This window comes from Antechinus flavipes, chromosome 2, assembly GCF_016432865.1.
Source record: "Antechinus flavipes isolate AdamAnt ecotype Samford, QLD, Australia chromosome 2, AdamAnt_v2, whole genome shotgun sequence".
Lineage (NCBI taxonomy): Eukaryota > Metazoa > Chordata > Mammalia > Dasyuromorphia > Dasyuridae > Antechinus > Antechinus flavipes.
The window spans coordinates 165999739-166016086 of NC_067399.1; the positions used below are offsets into that span (position 1 = coordinate 165999739).

A 16348-nucleotide genomic window follows, 5' to 3' on the forward strand; every position below is an offset into this window, starting at 1 on the left:
TGGAAACAATAGCAATAATTACACAGATAAGTAGATATAAAGTAATTTGGAGGAGTTAACTAGCAACTGGGTCAATAACCCAAGGCCTGGTGAGAGTAGTGACCCTGATCCAAACTTTGAAGGAAGTTAGAGAAGTGAAAAAAAGAAGTGAATACATTTCAGGCATGGGGGACAGATGAGGAAAAGGCATAGAGGTGGAAAATGAACTATCACATGTGAAGAACTACAAATAGGCCAGTTTGGCCGGACCAGAGAATTTTGAAGAATTTTCTGTAATCTAAAAAGATAGGAAGGGGGAATACTGCAAAGAGGCAAAATAATAATAGCTTTTTATTTTTTAAAATATAGTTTTCAACATTCATCCTTGCAAAATCTTATGTTCCAAATTTTTCTTCTTCTGTCATCCCCTCCCTCCTGTCCTAGATAGCAAGTAATCCAATATAAGTTCAACATGTGCAATTCTTCTAAAAATATTTTCATACTTATCATGCTGTACAAGAAAAATCCTATCAAAAGGGGGGTAGGGAAGGAATGAGAAAGCAAACAATAACAACAAAAAAGGTGAAAATACAATGCTGTGATCCACATTCAGTCTCCATAATCTTCTGTCTGGATGAGGATGACTCTTTCCATCACAAGTCTATTGGAACTGAGTTTAATCACTTCATTGTTGAAAAGAGTCAAAGGACTTGTATTTTGGCTTGTTTGTCAGCTTTACTTTTAAAACACTCTCCTTATCTCATGAAATGTATCTCCCTACAAACATGTATCAATTTTCATTATTATATATTTTGAGAAATCAAAGGATTCTACCCAAAACTTGTTTCTAAATTTATTTTGGTGTTCTTAACCTAATTCCAAATTATTAGATTGTAAGGTAGATGGTGGTCTAGAACATGGAGATTTTGTTCCTTATCCTTTTTACTGGGAATGAAATAAGGCATGGAGTCCATAGGAAGAAAGATACCAGCAACTAATTTGTCAATTGATGGAAAAGGATGGGGAAGAGAAGCAACAGTTCTGAATACAGGTGGTTTAACTTTTGTTAAACATCTTTCTCCTTCTATCATATAAACAACTACATATAGAAATTAAATAACTCAAGAACTGGACACTGTAAGATTATTCAGATTTTGAAATTCCTTTGGACAGCAGTTTTCAGATTTTAAAAATGGTAATACTTAATAAATTAAAAAGTATTTTTATTTTGAATCATCTCTGGTCTTACCAAATCATACATTTAGAGCTGGAAAGGCCCTCAGAAGTCGTTGAGTCCAGTCCCCCTCATTTTATAGATAAGGAACTTGATGTACACAGAGGTTAAGTAATTAGTCCAAAGGTTTGTGGTGTTTTTTTTTCCCTTTTTAATTGCTTTTAATTGCCTAAAGCAGGATTTGAAATCAAGTCTTCCCAATATCATGTTCAGTGTTCTGTTTTACTGACTCTTACTATTTCCCATCTCCATATGTTCTTTTCTTTTCAAGCTCAGTTTACATGTTATCTTCTCCATAAAGTCCACTAATTCCCTACTATAAGTATGTGCTCCCTCTTCAAATTCTCCTATAGTACTTTATCTGGATGCCACTTTTCCCTTCTACATTCTATTATAATCATTTCTACCCAGCACACCCTTCCTAGGAGATCATTAATTCCCTGAGGGGAGAGACAGTATCCCTTTTTTGTATCTGCTATTCCTTGAACAATGTTTCATATACACAGGTGTTTGCTGACTTGAACTTCAAGTGAAACAATGGTACATTCTGTAAAAAGCATGTATGATTATCTCTGAATGGTTTTTCCCCCTTCCATCCATAAGGTGGAAATTTTTGTGCCCCTTATCTGACAATGGTGCTATAGGAAAAATGCTTGGTAAATTACAAAGTATTATATGAATATGACCTATTATTATTAGCAACTTTTATCAAATCAAAATAACATACTTAGCACTTTCCCTTTGCATGGTACTCTTATCCTTTTGAGATAGATAATAAGAGTATCCCTATTTTGCAGATGGGAAAATTGAGGATTAGTCTCTAAACTTCATGGATTCTATCACAACATGTTCATCTACCCTCTTTCTCTCCATTCATATGGCCACCAATCTAAATGAGACCTCCTTCACCTCTTATCTGGTTTAGTGAAATAATCTAATTAGTTTCCTCTCCTAATCCATTCTCCCCTAAATTGCCAAATTAATATTTCTAAAGCATGGGTCTATGTCACTTCTTTGTTCAGTGGTTCATTAATGATTCTACTAAAAAACACAAATTTTTGTTGAGCATTTAAAGCCCTTAGCAGAATTTCCCCTTCTTATCTTTCTAAATTATAGAAAACTCTTCAAAAACTCTGTGGTCTAGCCAGACAGGCCTATTTGTGGTTCCTCACATCTGATAGTCCATTTTGTATCTCCATGCCTTTTCCTAGGCTGCTCCCATGCCTTCTTTCTTTTCACCTTTTGGAATTTCTAACTTCCTTCAAAGCTTGAATCAGAGTCACTACCCTCACCAGGTCTTAAGTTATTGACTCAGTTGCTATTTAATTCCTCCAAACTATTTTGTATCTGCTTACCTATGTATATATTGCTATAGTTTCCAATAATAAAAAGAGGAACTCTTTCTATTATCAATTCATGGAACAGCAATGGGCAAATAGTGGCTGCTTATAATTGCCTATTGCAATAAATTAGATGATCTGACTGAAGTCACGTAGCAAAAAGTTAGTGGGACTTGAACCCAGTTCTTTTTATTTTAAGTCTCATATTGCTTCTATCACACAGTGAGAAATTAAAATAATCTGTTGTCTTCACAGATCTTTCTTACACAAATCATTCCCACTGAAAAAGTATAGAAAAAATGTTAAACAAAGTTTCAGTGTTATGTTCACCATCACTGTTGATCAATGTCCTACCTCAGTGTAGGGTAGCTAGGAGAATAAAGTGACAGGCCAGGTTGAAATCTAGCCTCAGATATTTACTAGCTAATCTTGGACAAGTCACTTAACCTGTTTTCCTCAGTTCCTCATCTATAAAATGAATTGGAGAAGGATATGACAAACTATTCCAATATCTCTACCAAGAAAACTCCAAATGGGATCAGGAAGAGTCAGATATGACTGAAAACAACAACAACAACACTGGAGAACAATCACAACATTTCAGTGTAGTGGATGCAATGGTCATTTTTAAAATGAGTAGTCATGTAAAAATTATTTAAGGGAGTAGGACTATTATATTTTCTATAAACCTGACAATGTCCTTTTCTACATGCGTGGTATTGCCTGCTACTACTGCATAGACAATATAGATTTAGGAAGAATAGAAAGAATACCATAGAAGTTGGTTTGGGGTAACAGAATTCATGGAAAGAAATATCCCAGAAGTGTCCCCAAGGCTGTGGAAGATGTAGTCAACACCATTGGCTTGTTTTACCTTCTTGCCACTTCACAAATGACACATACAAGTCTGTGTTTGGGGAGTTGATGTGCTATATTTATCAAGGAACCCTGGGCTGTCTCTTTCTGAAAATAGCAAATGTTCCCACTCACAAATGGGGACTCCCCACCACTACCCATCCTGTCAACCAAAAACAACTGACCACATTTCAGTTTCTCCAAAGATACATGACTCGTCACCTCCAAAAACAGGACTATATTAAGACTTCCCAAATTGCAGGTATTACCCTTGACACTTGAAATTTGGGAATTCTCTCTAAAATAGTTCTGTTAGGGATTATAACATCCCATTGCAGACATAGCCTTAAGTACCTTTCGACTCAAATCACATTAATTGCACCCTTGTTAATAGCAACCTACAATTCTTACATAAAGCTTTGGATGGGCCATCAAGGACTGAAGTGAAACTCTGCCATTATCTCTATCCCTAGGACTTTCTCTATAACTTTATCACTCTTGTGCATAACTATCATCAAATATTATTGCTCACACATAAAGATAAATGAAAACACAACATACTAGGGAATGTTTGTTGAGTTGTTTTAAATGGGGAGGGTTATCCTACCCCATTTATTATCTTTTGTTAGAGCTTTTAAAAACAAGTGGTCAGATTAAGTCAGAAGAAGAACAGATCATGGAAAGTAATAAAAAAGAGTCTTTAGAATCATTTAGAGTACTTACAGAAAAATGATAAGACTGAGAATGAGAAGGGAAAAAAAGCTGGTGGTTTTATATTAACCAATTATTATTACAAATAACCAAATAGTATTATCAATTATATTAACCAGTCTCCCTTTTCTGCATTTTCTCTGCACACAAAATAAGTTTAGGACTTTCCTTCCCCTAAACAAATTTATGTCATTTAGGGCACTGTATATAGTAGAGATAAATAAGAAAAAAAAATCCTTGGTTGATATTGGAAAAGGGAATGTTAATATTACCTTTTTCTGCATATAGAATTCAAACTCTGAGCAATGCCTTCCAAAAGTAAGATGTCCTCGCAAGGAGGGGCAGAAATGAAAGAACCACAAAGATGATCAAAAGATTATGAAATAAGCCCACTGCTTATTTCTTTAATCTATAAAATGAGAAGACTTGCACTACCTAATTCTAAAAAAAAAAAAAGAATTGGGAGAAGGTAGAATGGTTATTCATATTTCCCACTGCAGAAGGGAAAAAAAGAATCAAATTGTAACATATAATACTAAAGTTAAATATATAAGGGGGGAAACATTTTGTCAAGGAGAGTTGTTGAAAACACTGGAGATGAATCAAAAGTGAAAAAGGTTATATTTATGAGACATTATACTCAGATTTCTTTTAGCTTCCAAACTTAGAACAGTCCAACTTAGAAATTAAATTGTTCCACTAAATTTAGGAAAACTTGTAAGAACTTAAGAAATGTTGCTTGAATTGAAATTTTGTGAAAATCAAGGAGGAGGAAATTCCCAGAAATTCAATGACATATTAAGCCATAGAAGTTGTCCATATTGTACGTGTCATTGGTGATTATACACACCCATTTCCTTGACAATCTGGTAGGAGGAGATGAAAAATGCCAACAATATGGTGTATTATTGCACGAAGAAACAAAAACCCCACACACTTTTAGGTTAGGAGCAGAGTGAAACTTGTTTGTTTTCTTTTTGAAGTGTCCTGTCACAAGGGGATGTGATCCCTTTAAATTTTCCAAGACAGTTTGTAAAACAAGCAAGTTGTTAAGGGTGGCTGAGCAATATCAGGCAGACCTGAAAATGGGCATCAGCATATAGATAAATGAAAGTCAAATAAACAATCCAAACATAAAGAAGAGAAGGAAGAGAATTCCTCAATAATTAGGGAGCAAAATGAAAAAAAAATAGGTGTTTGAAATCGGGAGACCTATGATTTTAAGCAGAAGGACAGTCTTTTGTCTTCCTAGTTCAAATAAAGAACATCTCTTAGAGCAGAAAGCCAGAAAGACATCCATGAAGACTGTATCTCTTTCTTATCTTCCTTGCAGTTTTTCCCATATGTTATTGAGAAAGGGAGAGAATGGCAAAGAAGAGACTCTGGACTTGGAGAATAGCTAGAGGGGATTTTAATGCTGACCAAGTCCTAACCCTGGAAAACTGAATATTAAAAAGATGTGAGGAGCTTTTCCCACAAAATTTGAAAGAAGTTTATATTGCTTCATGAAAGCCAAGTAATTAGTTTTGTTTGTGGAAAGGCTAAGAAATGATAATACAGAGGTAAAGAGTTTTAACTGTGAACTCTAAAAAAGGATTTCTGTATTGATTTTTTTTAAGGAAAGGTTAAGAAATGATAACACAGAGGTAAAGAGTTTTTTTAAGGAAAGGCTAAGAAATGATAATATAGAGGTAAAGAGTTTTAACTGTGAACTCTAAAAAAGGATTTCTGTATTGATTTTTTAAAAAAGTTTGCTCAAGTTTATTTATAAATTTGAATGAAGTTTAGTAGGAGCTACCATCTGGTATCTTGGTGATGGCCAGAACATCCTTATAATTGCAGGGTGGGAGGAACTAAAGCAAAACTAAATAAATAAAAACACCATTGTTCCAAGCATTGAAAATTCAGCAGTAACAAACTTGGTAGCTTTTAGCTTTTGACAGTGAACTTAAACTTTTAATTCTAGGTAAAAAGGTAAATTACTTTTAAAAGATGGGACAAAGATGTTTAAAAAAATGTTCAAAATAACCCCATGGAATCATAGATATATAAAGAGATTTTACACACATATATATCATATAAACACACATGCAGATATACCTTTACATATATGTGTGTGTGTGTGCATATATATATATATATGCACACACATACGTAAATGTAGAGAGATAGAGAACAAGGCAAAAGGGATACAGAGAGGCAGACAGAAAAAGAGACACAGAGAGAGACAAGACAAAGATAAAGACAAAGAGAGATGCAGAAAGATCTGGAAAAGAACTCAGAGGCTATTTAGTCCAACCTCCTCACTTTAAAGATGATGATGCTGAATCCCAGGGAGTTTTGACCAAGGGTCATATAAGTATCAAGAGAAGGAAGAAAATACTGCAGATGTACTCCAGAATTCATTTAGCCTGCCAATATAGTTAGTCAATTAACATTTATTAAGCACCTTCTTTGAGCCAAACACTAGCCTAACACAAGGGATACAAAGAAAAGTAAAGCAATCCTTAACCTCAAGGAGCTCACAGTCCAATGGGGGACAACAAATATAAACAAATTTGTACAAAGAAGCTATACACAGGATTAAAAAATCACAACAAGGCTGTGTGTGTGTGTGTGTGTGTGTGTGTGTGTGTGTGTTCTTATAACTCCAAGTTCAATTTTCCCAATAATTGTAAATAGTTCTTTTTTTCAGTATAGGTTGATTTTTTTTTTTTTAACAAAGGTGAATGGTTAATAGGATTAATATTCTTTGCCTTATGTCAAAGATAGAAAAATGACCAGATTAAACATTTTACAGCATTGGAATACAAGAATACTTCAGTTATCACAAAAACAAATTAGGCAAGTGTATAAATAATCTTGACTACTGTTAGACAACTTGTAAGTCTCAGTAGCCAAAAACAACAGATCTTATATAGAAGTATGCTTTCAAAATGATGGCTAATTTTACTTCCATTTATGTAAATAGCGATCCTTTGGTATAATTCCTTCTAGCTTCTACCTTCATAGTTTTGTTTTTATTTTTTTTTAAAACAATGCAAAAAAAAGTAGGTATATGCTTTCTAGCTTGATATTAGGGAAGATTTTTCTTTTTTTCTTTTTTCTTTGGAGGGGAAAGGGCAAGGCATTTGGGGTTAAGTGACTTGCCCAGAGTCACACAACTAGTGTTAAGTACCTGAGGTCCAATTTGAACTCAGGTCCTCCTGAATGCAGCATTGGTATACTATCTAGCTGCCTCATTATGTAGAATTTTTAACAAAAGTTTTTGATAGCTAAGAGATGACTCACCGAGCGTCCCTATCTAGGAATAATTGACATTATTTTATTAATAAATGGATAGAAAAGTGAAATAATACAAATACAAAATATAAACTCCTCTGTGTGACATTTAAAGCTCTTCAGAATTTGGCTTCAAGCTATCTCTGGATTGATTTCATCACTGATTGTGAGTAGTATCCTTCATATTTTCAGTATTTCAACCAAACTTCTATTTGCAGTTTCCAGTTCCTAACATTCCATTTCCTGTCTCTATGCCTTTAGATAGATTAGAATATAAATATTAATGATTAGAATACTATCCCCTTCCCTCTGCCTTCTGGAATTCCTAGCTCTATCTAAAGGTCAGCTCAAGTTCCATAGGAACTCTATAGGAAGCCTTTCCTAAACCCTCCTTTCCATTCCCCATTTACTTTGTTTTAACTATATGTATATATTATCTATCTATCTATCTATCTATCTATCTATCTATCTATCTATCTATCTATCTATCTATCTATCTTTCTGTTACTATGTTCATGTTATCCTCCTCAATTCCCATGCCCAGAAAAAGGGATGCTTTTTGAGAGTAGGGATTGGTTTTGTTTTTTGACTTTGTTTATGCATTGCCTACAAATGCCTCGTATATAGGCTGTTTTTTTGTGGTTGTCAAAAGGACAAGTCTGCCTCTAGTTGAGATTTTGAAATATACCTGCTACTTCAAAATTTACATTTTAAAAATCTTGTCTGTTATTCTGAAAGCATTTCTTTCTTTCTTTAGGTCAGGATCCCTCCATGTGGCCTGATACTATTCTTCATGCCTTTATAGAGTAAGATAGCCAAGGAAATTGCTGTAATATCATTCAGTCAGGAAGAATATAAAATTTTATAACAAAGGACAAAATGAGGGGAAATATGAACCAAGCTGTTAAACTCATCATGTTGCTTAGGAGAAGTCTTTATATTTAGCACACAACATAATAAAAACATGGTTATAGTACTTCTCAAAAGATTCAACGTATTGCTTTTAGCAATTTTGTATCCAAGAAATTCGGAAAAACATGCGTCTTAAATCCTCTATCTCTTTACCCTTTAGTATGCCACTTTAATTCCCACCACTCCCCTCTTTGGAGAATAACATCCACATTTTCCCTCCCCCCCTTTCCTCTGCTCCACACCTTCCCATTTCTTCAGCTGTTTCTCTCATTATGTTACTGGCCTGTCAGAAAAGGCAAACTCAAGGTTATTCTAATGATAGCAAACACCTCATAAAGAAACCTGCCAAATTTACTTTTCCACAGAACATCATTTTTTATGGCTTTTCATGAGTCTATGAGGAAAGAAAGCATCATGGAGAAAATATGATTACCAGAAATCTTGAAGATATTAAAAATTGTTCCAATAATGTTAAACAAGTAGACATTTCAGCTTATAAGTTTGCTTACATTATATTCATACCAAACTCACAAAGATTGTTGTGAAGATCATCTGTGGTCAAGTCCTTGAAAAGCCTTAACTGTCATCTATTAAATAATGTATTATCCTAGATTTTGCTACAGTAATTGTGATGTCAGGTGAATTGACAATGAACAGTGAACAGAATAAAAAGAAAATAGGGTAGAGGAAGTCATTAAAATTTCAGAACTACCTAAATTTCAAAGGACTTTGAGATTTAGAGGACATTTTCAATGGTTAAAACAAACTTTTCTGATTTTTTAGAGAATTTGTATATTACTGATAATCAGTAAAGTTACCCTTACCGTTCAATCTCCCTTAAAAAAATTCTTTTTATACATATATAAAAACTTTCTTAGAAGAGGGCAGGTTAAGGTGTAGTCAAAAGTACTCCTATCTGAATAATATTTAATCTTAATTATCCCCAAGGGACCTGAGAGCTAGAAATCTGGAAGCCCAGTAGGGTTGGCCCTGGATAACTTAAAAGAAGAAGGCCTAAGAGAAATCCCAAGTGGCTTCTTGGACATTATTGCACATGTCTTTCCATCCATATGACTGATTTGTCAAGTGTCATAAACGAGCCCTAAAAAAGTAGGTGCTTTTTGGGAATTATAAAGGGGGGGGGGAGTCAAATTATGTCAGAAACAGCCTTGACATGTGCATTTACTTAGTGTGAAATGGGAATTTGCATCCATTCCATTCAATACCACCTCTCTCCCAAACCCATTCTTTCATCATATTACACTACTCCCATATTCGTTCCCCCATTGTTGTAGGGGAGAAGAAAATCTAAATCAATGCAACTACTGGGAAGGTGATCTAAGGAAAATAATTTATGTAGTTCATAGAGAATCCTAATAGATGAATCTGATTCTAGAAGCTTAGAAGGCAGGGATGACAGGTACAGGGATGACAAGGAATCCCCCAACTTCCTTTCTTCTAAAACTATCTTTGTCATCCTTTCTTCCCATCAGAAAATGGGAAAAGGTGTATCTTTAACATACCCAGGGCAATTAGAAAGGGAGAGGGCAGGGAGAAATGCATTGAATTCAGGGTCCGTGGGACCTAAATTGCCATGGAGATTTTGTTATCTGTGTAACCTGAGCAAATCACCCTTACCTCAGTTTCCACTTTTTTAACACAAGAATTTAAGTTAGATAATCTTTAAACTCCTTTCCAATTTTAAAGTCTAAATACTGCCTTCAGAAGTCACTTTCACCAAGTGGCAAGTTTTTCCAGGCCAGGGATGCAAACAGAGCTGAAAAGCAACAGGCAGTAAGGAAACGTGTAGAGCTTGCAGGATCCGTGAAGAACTCATTCAGTGTTCTTAGATTGGCAGTCGGGTTCTTTGCAGGCGCCCGATTATCCAGTAGAGCCAATGGGCCGCATGACACTCCCAGTTCACTATTTCCAGGTCTGGCTTACTTTCCCCCCAAATTAAAGTCGATTTTTCCCTCTCTCTTGCCTCTCCTCTAGGCCCGAGAACCTAGAATCAACGAAACCCCTAAGCTATGAATATTGAGCGCTTGTTCCCACTATTCAATAAAGCCCTTCTCTTCCAGGGTCTGATCAGTAGGCTCATCCTTTCCCTTCACTCCGCTTTATGCATTCCAATGCCCCCTCCCTGAACAGTCTTACCTAGCATCCTTGTCCTCATTCACAACCTTGACACCACCTCCCCTGATTTATATGATCCCGGGCACTCAACACTGTCCGTTTTAATCCACAAACCTACTCGGTTTAATGGTGCGTCCTACCTCCCAACACAGGTCCACCTCCAGCCCACCCCTGCCCAATTTACTTGCCCATTTAGGCCAGAACAATTGCAAGAGACACAGCTCCCCAGGGCAATTTCGTCCTTCTCCCCCAAACACACCAGGCATCTTAAACTGCTCAGTCTTTGCAGGAAGTGCATTTCCTGGCCACTCTCTCGGACCTCAGCTGCAAGTCCTCAAGCATCCTCTTCTCTGTCTCGCGTTTCCCCTCCGTGACAGCCGCTCCTCTTCATCCTTCCCGCCCCCTCCCCAGTCCCCAGAATTTCTCTGGGGTAGGAGTTCTGCCCGGGATTCACTCACCTGCAGTTGTCCGTGGCTAGCGTTGCTGGGGGCTGCGTCCGGCCCGTCTGCACCGTTACCCCGCAGTACAGTGATGTGCAAGGTAAGCAGCAAAAGTCCCAGAAGCAGCAGCAGTTCCGCAGCCAGTCGGACCATCCTCTTCAGCCGAGCGGCTTTAGGACCCCGCGGGGCTGGCGGTGGCAGAGGCGGCGGCGGCGGGGGCGGAGGAGGTGGCGGGGGTGGAGCCGGAGTCTGGGCCGGGGCTGCTCCGGGGGTTGCTGCGGCCGCCGCTGCTGCCGCCGCCGCTACTGCTACCCCCGCCTCCTCCGCTGCCAGCGCCGCCCCCGCGGGACCCCCTCGCTCCGGATCCGCTGCGCTAGGGGAGGCGCAGGCGGTGGCGGCCGCAGCCGGGGCTGGAGAGGAGGAGGACGGGGTGGAGGAGCAGGAGGAGCCGCCGCCGCCGCCGCCACACCACGGCGGAGCCACTGCGGGGCAGGGGGCGTCCAAGCCGGCGGAGAAAACCCCGGCGCTGCCCGACGGGGACGGGGAATGGGGCGGGGGGCTGCCGAGAGCCCGCGCTAGGGAACTGGACACGGTGGCCACCCTGCGGCCAGCAGGCTGCTAAGGCGACTTTGCAGAAGCACTGGAGACCCCGAGTCCACATGGGCCCTGCAAGTGTGGCAGCAGCTGCAGCAGTGGCAGGGAGAAGAGGAAGAGGAGGAGGAGGAGGGCTTCAGCTACTAGTTACCTTCACTCTCCCCCCAATCTCCCTCGCCGCCCCAAACCACTCACCCGGCAAACCACCTCCCTCCCCCCTGTCTCTCCCTAGTCTCCTTTCCCTCCCACCCAGGAGAGGGGGGAGGGAGCGAGAGGAAAGTTTTTTCGTTGGAGCCCACGCCACTCTAAAGTCTGTCCAGGTGGCCCAAGGCAGAGCTCAGCCGGGAGAGTTCAATCCACCCCCTAGAGCTGAGCTAATCTCTGGAGGACTATTGGAGTCGGAAGGGGAGGGGGAGAAGAAGGGATCGGTAAAGGAGATTAACTTTGACCGGTGGTAGTAGTGTTCATGGGATATTCCCTCCTGCTGCTGCTCCAAACTTTAAACGCTTTCAAATCCTGCTGAGTTCTGTGCCAGTGGTAAGGGTATGTGTGTGCTAGGGTAGGGAGGTGAGCAGATAGGATTACTTTAGAAACCTTTATTTGCAAAGAGTGGTTGGAGTCTTGGGGAGCACACCATCGAGTGTCTCATTCCAACCCCTCCCCCGAGGCTAAAAGTGCCTTTTTAGAGGTATCTTGTCACTTGCTTATTATGCAGCCCTGGCCCGCTTTCCCTAGCGCTGGTCCACGCGTCTAGACGCTCCTTCCAAGTCCCAGTGGCAAGGTCTTTTCGGAGAGGAGATCCCAGCTGGGGCAGGTGTAGCTGCTCCGAGATTGGTATCGGGAGGCAAGTTCCTCCCGGACTCTCCCTGCTCTGGCCCGCGGCTCAGCTCCGCTTCTTGCTACTCCAGAGGGTCGAGGGGGATGGACTCAGCAGGCAAGTGATGGTGGAGTAGCCATGGGACTCTTTGCTCTTTTCCGGGTTTCCGAGGAGTCTGTAACCTTCGAAGCTCTCATCCTGGGTACCCGGGGGCAAAAAGCGCAAGCAGCCGAAGCAGCAGCAAATCTAGCTAAATCTCATTTCGCTGAAGACCCCTCCACCCCAGGTTTCCCTAGAGCGCTCATTCCCCAGCAACGCCAGTAAGAGGGCAGAGTAGCGTTCTCTCCTGGAATGCAGGAACTCTGTCCCCAAGGGCGAGTAGAAGCAGTCGTCTGCATGTACCCAGAATCCTTCTCCGGGTTCTGGGGTGCTCCCTGCACGCTCCACTTCTCCAGTCACCTCTTCACCACGGCTTTCTTGTCTTCTTTTTCTTTTTTGTTTCTGATTACTTTCTTCCTTTTCTTCGAACTATCCCTCTAGCTGCCTCCCACTAAAGCTGGGGCTTTAGAGACGCGAAAGCACGTTGGTCTAAAGCTTTTATACTACTCTCCCTCCGCTGGTTTGCTGTCCTTCCCACTCCCCCCTTTCCTCGTCTTCCTATTGCAGGCCGATCACTTCCCCTCCCCCTAGTCGCTTTCTCCAGCAGCTTCTCGGCCACCTCCCCATACTAGTCCACTCGAAAACTCCCTACGCAGTCTGAATAGTGCCCCCTACGCAGAGTAAGAACACGATCCCAAGACGTATCAGGGCCCCTGAAACTTCCCCCCCGCCAAGTTCGACCCCTAAATCATTTATACTTTCTACCTACTCACCTCCATCTCCTTACCTCCAATTTTTCCTCCTACCCCATAAACCATCTTATACGGAAGTTTATCTACAATTTTAATTACTCTGCCTGTAAAAGCAAGCTCAGCATTTTCAATCCGAAGAGGCATTAAAACACAAAGTGTATACAGAATTCCAAAAGTTTCCTTGTTTAGCATAGAATTTTGTAAATATCCAGTTAACAGTTAACTTTTCCCATAATCTACCTGGTAATTTTAGATTCAGGTACAGAAGCATCTTGAAATCTCAATCTTCATTTTATTAAAAGATTGAAAATGTGTTTACAGAGCCAGCGCTGTGATGCCTTTTTTTTTTTTTCTTTTTTCAGTATTGTGGGATTGTACTTTATTTTTCCAGGCAGAGGGAACTCTCAGAAAGGCAGTCTTTTGCCATCTAAATTTGAGACTCAAAACCCTAAATTGTCAATAATTGTCAGATGGCTGGCTGAAGGAATACCCTGAAACAATAGTGTGCCCTGGTTCAGATGGTAGATCAAAGGATGAACCACAATAGTGTCTCATATCCTTCCACTAAGACCCCCTTCTATGTTTTCTAATTAGGATCACTTTAAAAGAAGAGAAAAAACAATCAAAGACAAGGCATGAGCACACAAAATAAGCTATTAAAATAGTAAACTATGATTCTATAGTAGCTAAGGAAATCAGAGACAGTTTCAAGGGTTCCTCTAACCAGCAATCCCGGGTCAAGTAATGTTGTGACAATAGAACAAATGGTTTTCTGTTGCCTTGAGCAGGTTGATTTAAATCAGACTTTTTCATTCTCTTTTATCTCCTATTTTCATAACATTCAATTCCCATGTATAAAGGAACCTTCTCAAACATGTTATCACTTCTATAAGGCAGTGTCAAACTCTTGATTATAAAGAAAATAATTTTTAAAAATGCATCAGAGCAGTTTAAAATGTACACTTGGGGAAGGGAGTTGTAATTATTATTCAGATGGAGGATTGGATTAACTACAAGAATATCACCATCTGGGTAAGTCTTTTTCTTTGAACTTTACCTATTTCCTGATTTTAACTCTATCTAGGTTTATTTAATCAGGGTCATCATTGTCATTTAACCCTGCTTTAAACTGGGAAATCCAAAAATCCCAATTTCATTTTACCCTCTTCACACAAAAACAAGAATTGCTAAGCATGGCCACCATTTTAATCTTTAGATGAAAAGAGGAAAATTGGTTCACAATTTTTTTTTATTTTAAAAGTCCAAATAAATTATTGATTTAGTATTTGCTTTTTCTTGCTTAGAGGTTCAAATTTGAAATTCTTATGAATAGTTAGGCAAAGCTTTAAAAATCCAAATGCTCTATACTTTTGTGTTGCATTTATCCTTCACAGCATCTTATGTTTCACAAAAAGCTTGTCATAATGAATCACTAATTTCAGCAACATTGTTTTAAATCTATCTTTTAGTTTTCAACACAAAGATGCAAGGATAACCAGGCATAGCAGGAAGGGAGGGGGAGGGAAACATCTCAAATATCATCATATATGAAGAAAAATGCTCCCTTGTCAAATTTTATCTTTCTGAAAGAAATTCCTTTTTAAACCATTCTTTGCTTAGGAAATATCTTAATTTAGATAATGTGCGTACATGTAATTTGGAGATTAGATGAAATGTAATTAAAACCTAGCCTAATGTTAACCTGCAGAAAAGGGCTAGACAGGAAAGTGGAGAGTATTTCTGAGAGATGATATAATTTGATAGGGAAAGACCTCCCTAAGAAACCTCTAGGAGTCTTTCAAATATGATACCTATGCATGAGTATTCATCCTGATAATGGTGTAAATATTTGTAGGGAAGTGTACTACTCACTTAAGGGAGGGGGTATGTTCTATTGCAAATTTTTAATGCTTTCAGCTCCTGTGACTTTGGTCAAATCTCTTAAATTCTCTCAGCCTCAGTGTCCTGAGCTGTGAAAACAGGAGATTGGACTAGGTAATCTCCTAAATCCCTTCTAATTCTAAATCTGTGATCTTATGAGATTTTTCTGACTCTCCTGTGTCAAATGATAGCAAATGATCCCCAGACAAGGCAGTTCAGTTCTCTGAGCCTGTTTTCTCATGTGTAAAATAGGAACAATAATGGCACCAACCTCAAAAGACTCTTATGCAGATCAAATGAGATCATGTAGATTATATTCTGTGTGAGCCTTTGGAAGAATATGGACAAAAGTCCCTGAGGATGGAAAGTCATAGATGGGTTTTTACTTATATCACTGAGATCACAGAGTTATAACATGTTATCAACATGTTAGAAATGAAATATGGAAAGAGTGATTTGTTGTAATAATAACAATAGTATAACACTTTGATATTTGCAAAGAATTTTATATGTAGTGTTTCATTTGGCCTCACCACAACTTTGTAAGGTAGGTGTCATTATTATCCTCATTTTACATTTGAGGAAACTGAGATTGGCGTATAAATTGTTCTTTCAGGGTCACACAGTTAAGAAAGGGTCCAAGGCAGGATTTGAACTGAGGGTTTTCATTTCCTAAAATGATTTTTTTGTGAAGGGAAAGTAGGGCATCTTTTGCCTCAATTCTTACCTACCCTTTAGTTGCTGAATGGGCTTTGCTTCACATCAACTGAGACCTGGGAAAGACCTTAGCTTAAAACGACCAAGTTTTTCTCCACTCCCCACTGGCTATATCCTCTTGACTTATGTCTTGCTGTCTGCCACATTGTTCAAAAGGCAAATGTACTCTTTGCAAAAAAAAATTATATGGAGAACTCACACAGGGCAAGTTGGTCAGAAAAAGTGATACAGAAATAAAAATAAATACTTTCAAGTATCTCTTAAGAACTTTAGAATTGATTGTATGACATAGAAGACATGGCACAGGATTATCTAGCATGGAGTGCCCTCATCAGAGAAGGTGCTGTGCTCCAGGAATAAAATAGAATTGAATTAGCCCAGAAGAAACTAGAGATGTGCAGAATGTTCATCTAATCCCATATGGACTGTTTATGTCTGACTTGTGGCAGAGCATTTCGAACTACTGTAGGTCTGATCAGCCATAATTGGACACACTGTAACTTGAATCATCTAAAGTGATGTCATTTTGGTTGTCTTTGAGAATGAAGGGCAATAACCAACTATGTCTTGCCACTGGGCTCTGACAACTCTGGAGAATG

General features: G+C 39.1%; 1 protein-coding gene across 2 annotated transcripts in view; it reads right to left on the reverse strand.

Annotated features, from left to right (window-relative positions):
- ISM1 (isthmin 1) overlaps nt 1–11142 on the reverse strand; it is a 94560-nt gene extending 83418 nt beyond the window's left edge. For both annotated transcript variants that reach the window (XM_051975911.1, XM_051975910.1), the window contains exon 1: nt 10908–11142. In XM_051975911.1, the coding sequence (XP_051831871.1) occupies nt 10908–11042 (135 nt within the window). In that variant the 5' untranslated portion in view covers nt 11043–11142. The remainder of the gene's footprint in view (nt 1–10907) is intronic.
- Nucleotides 11143–16348: the final 5206 nt, after the last annotated feature.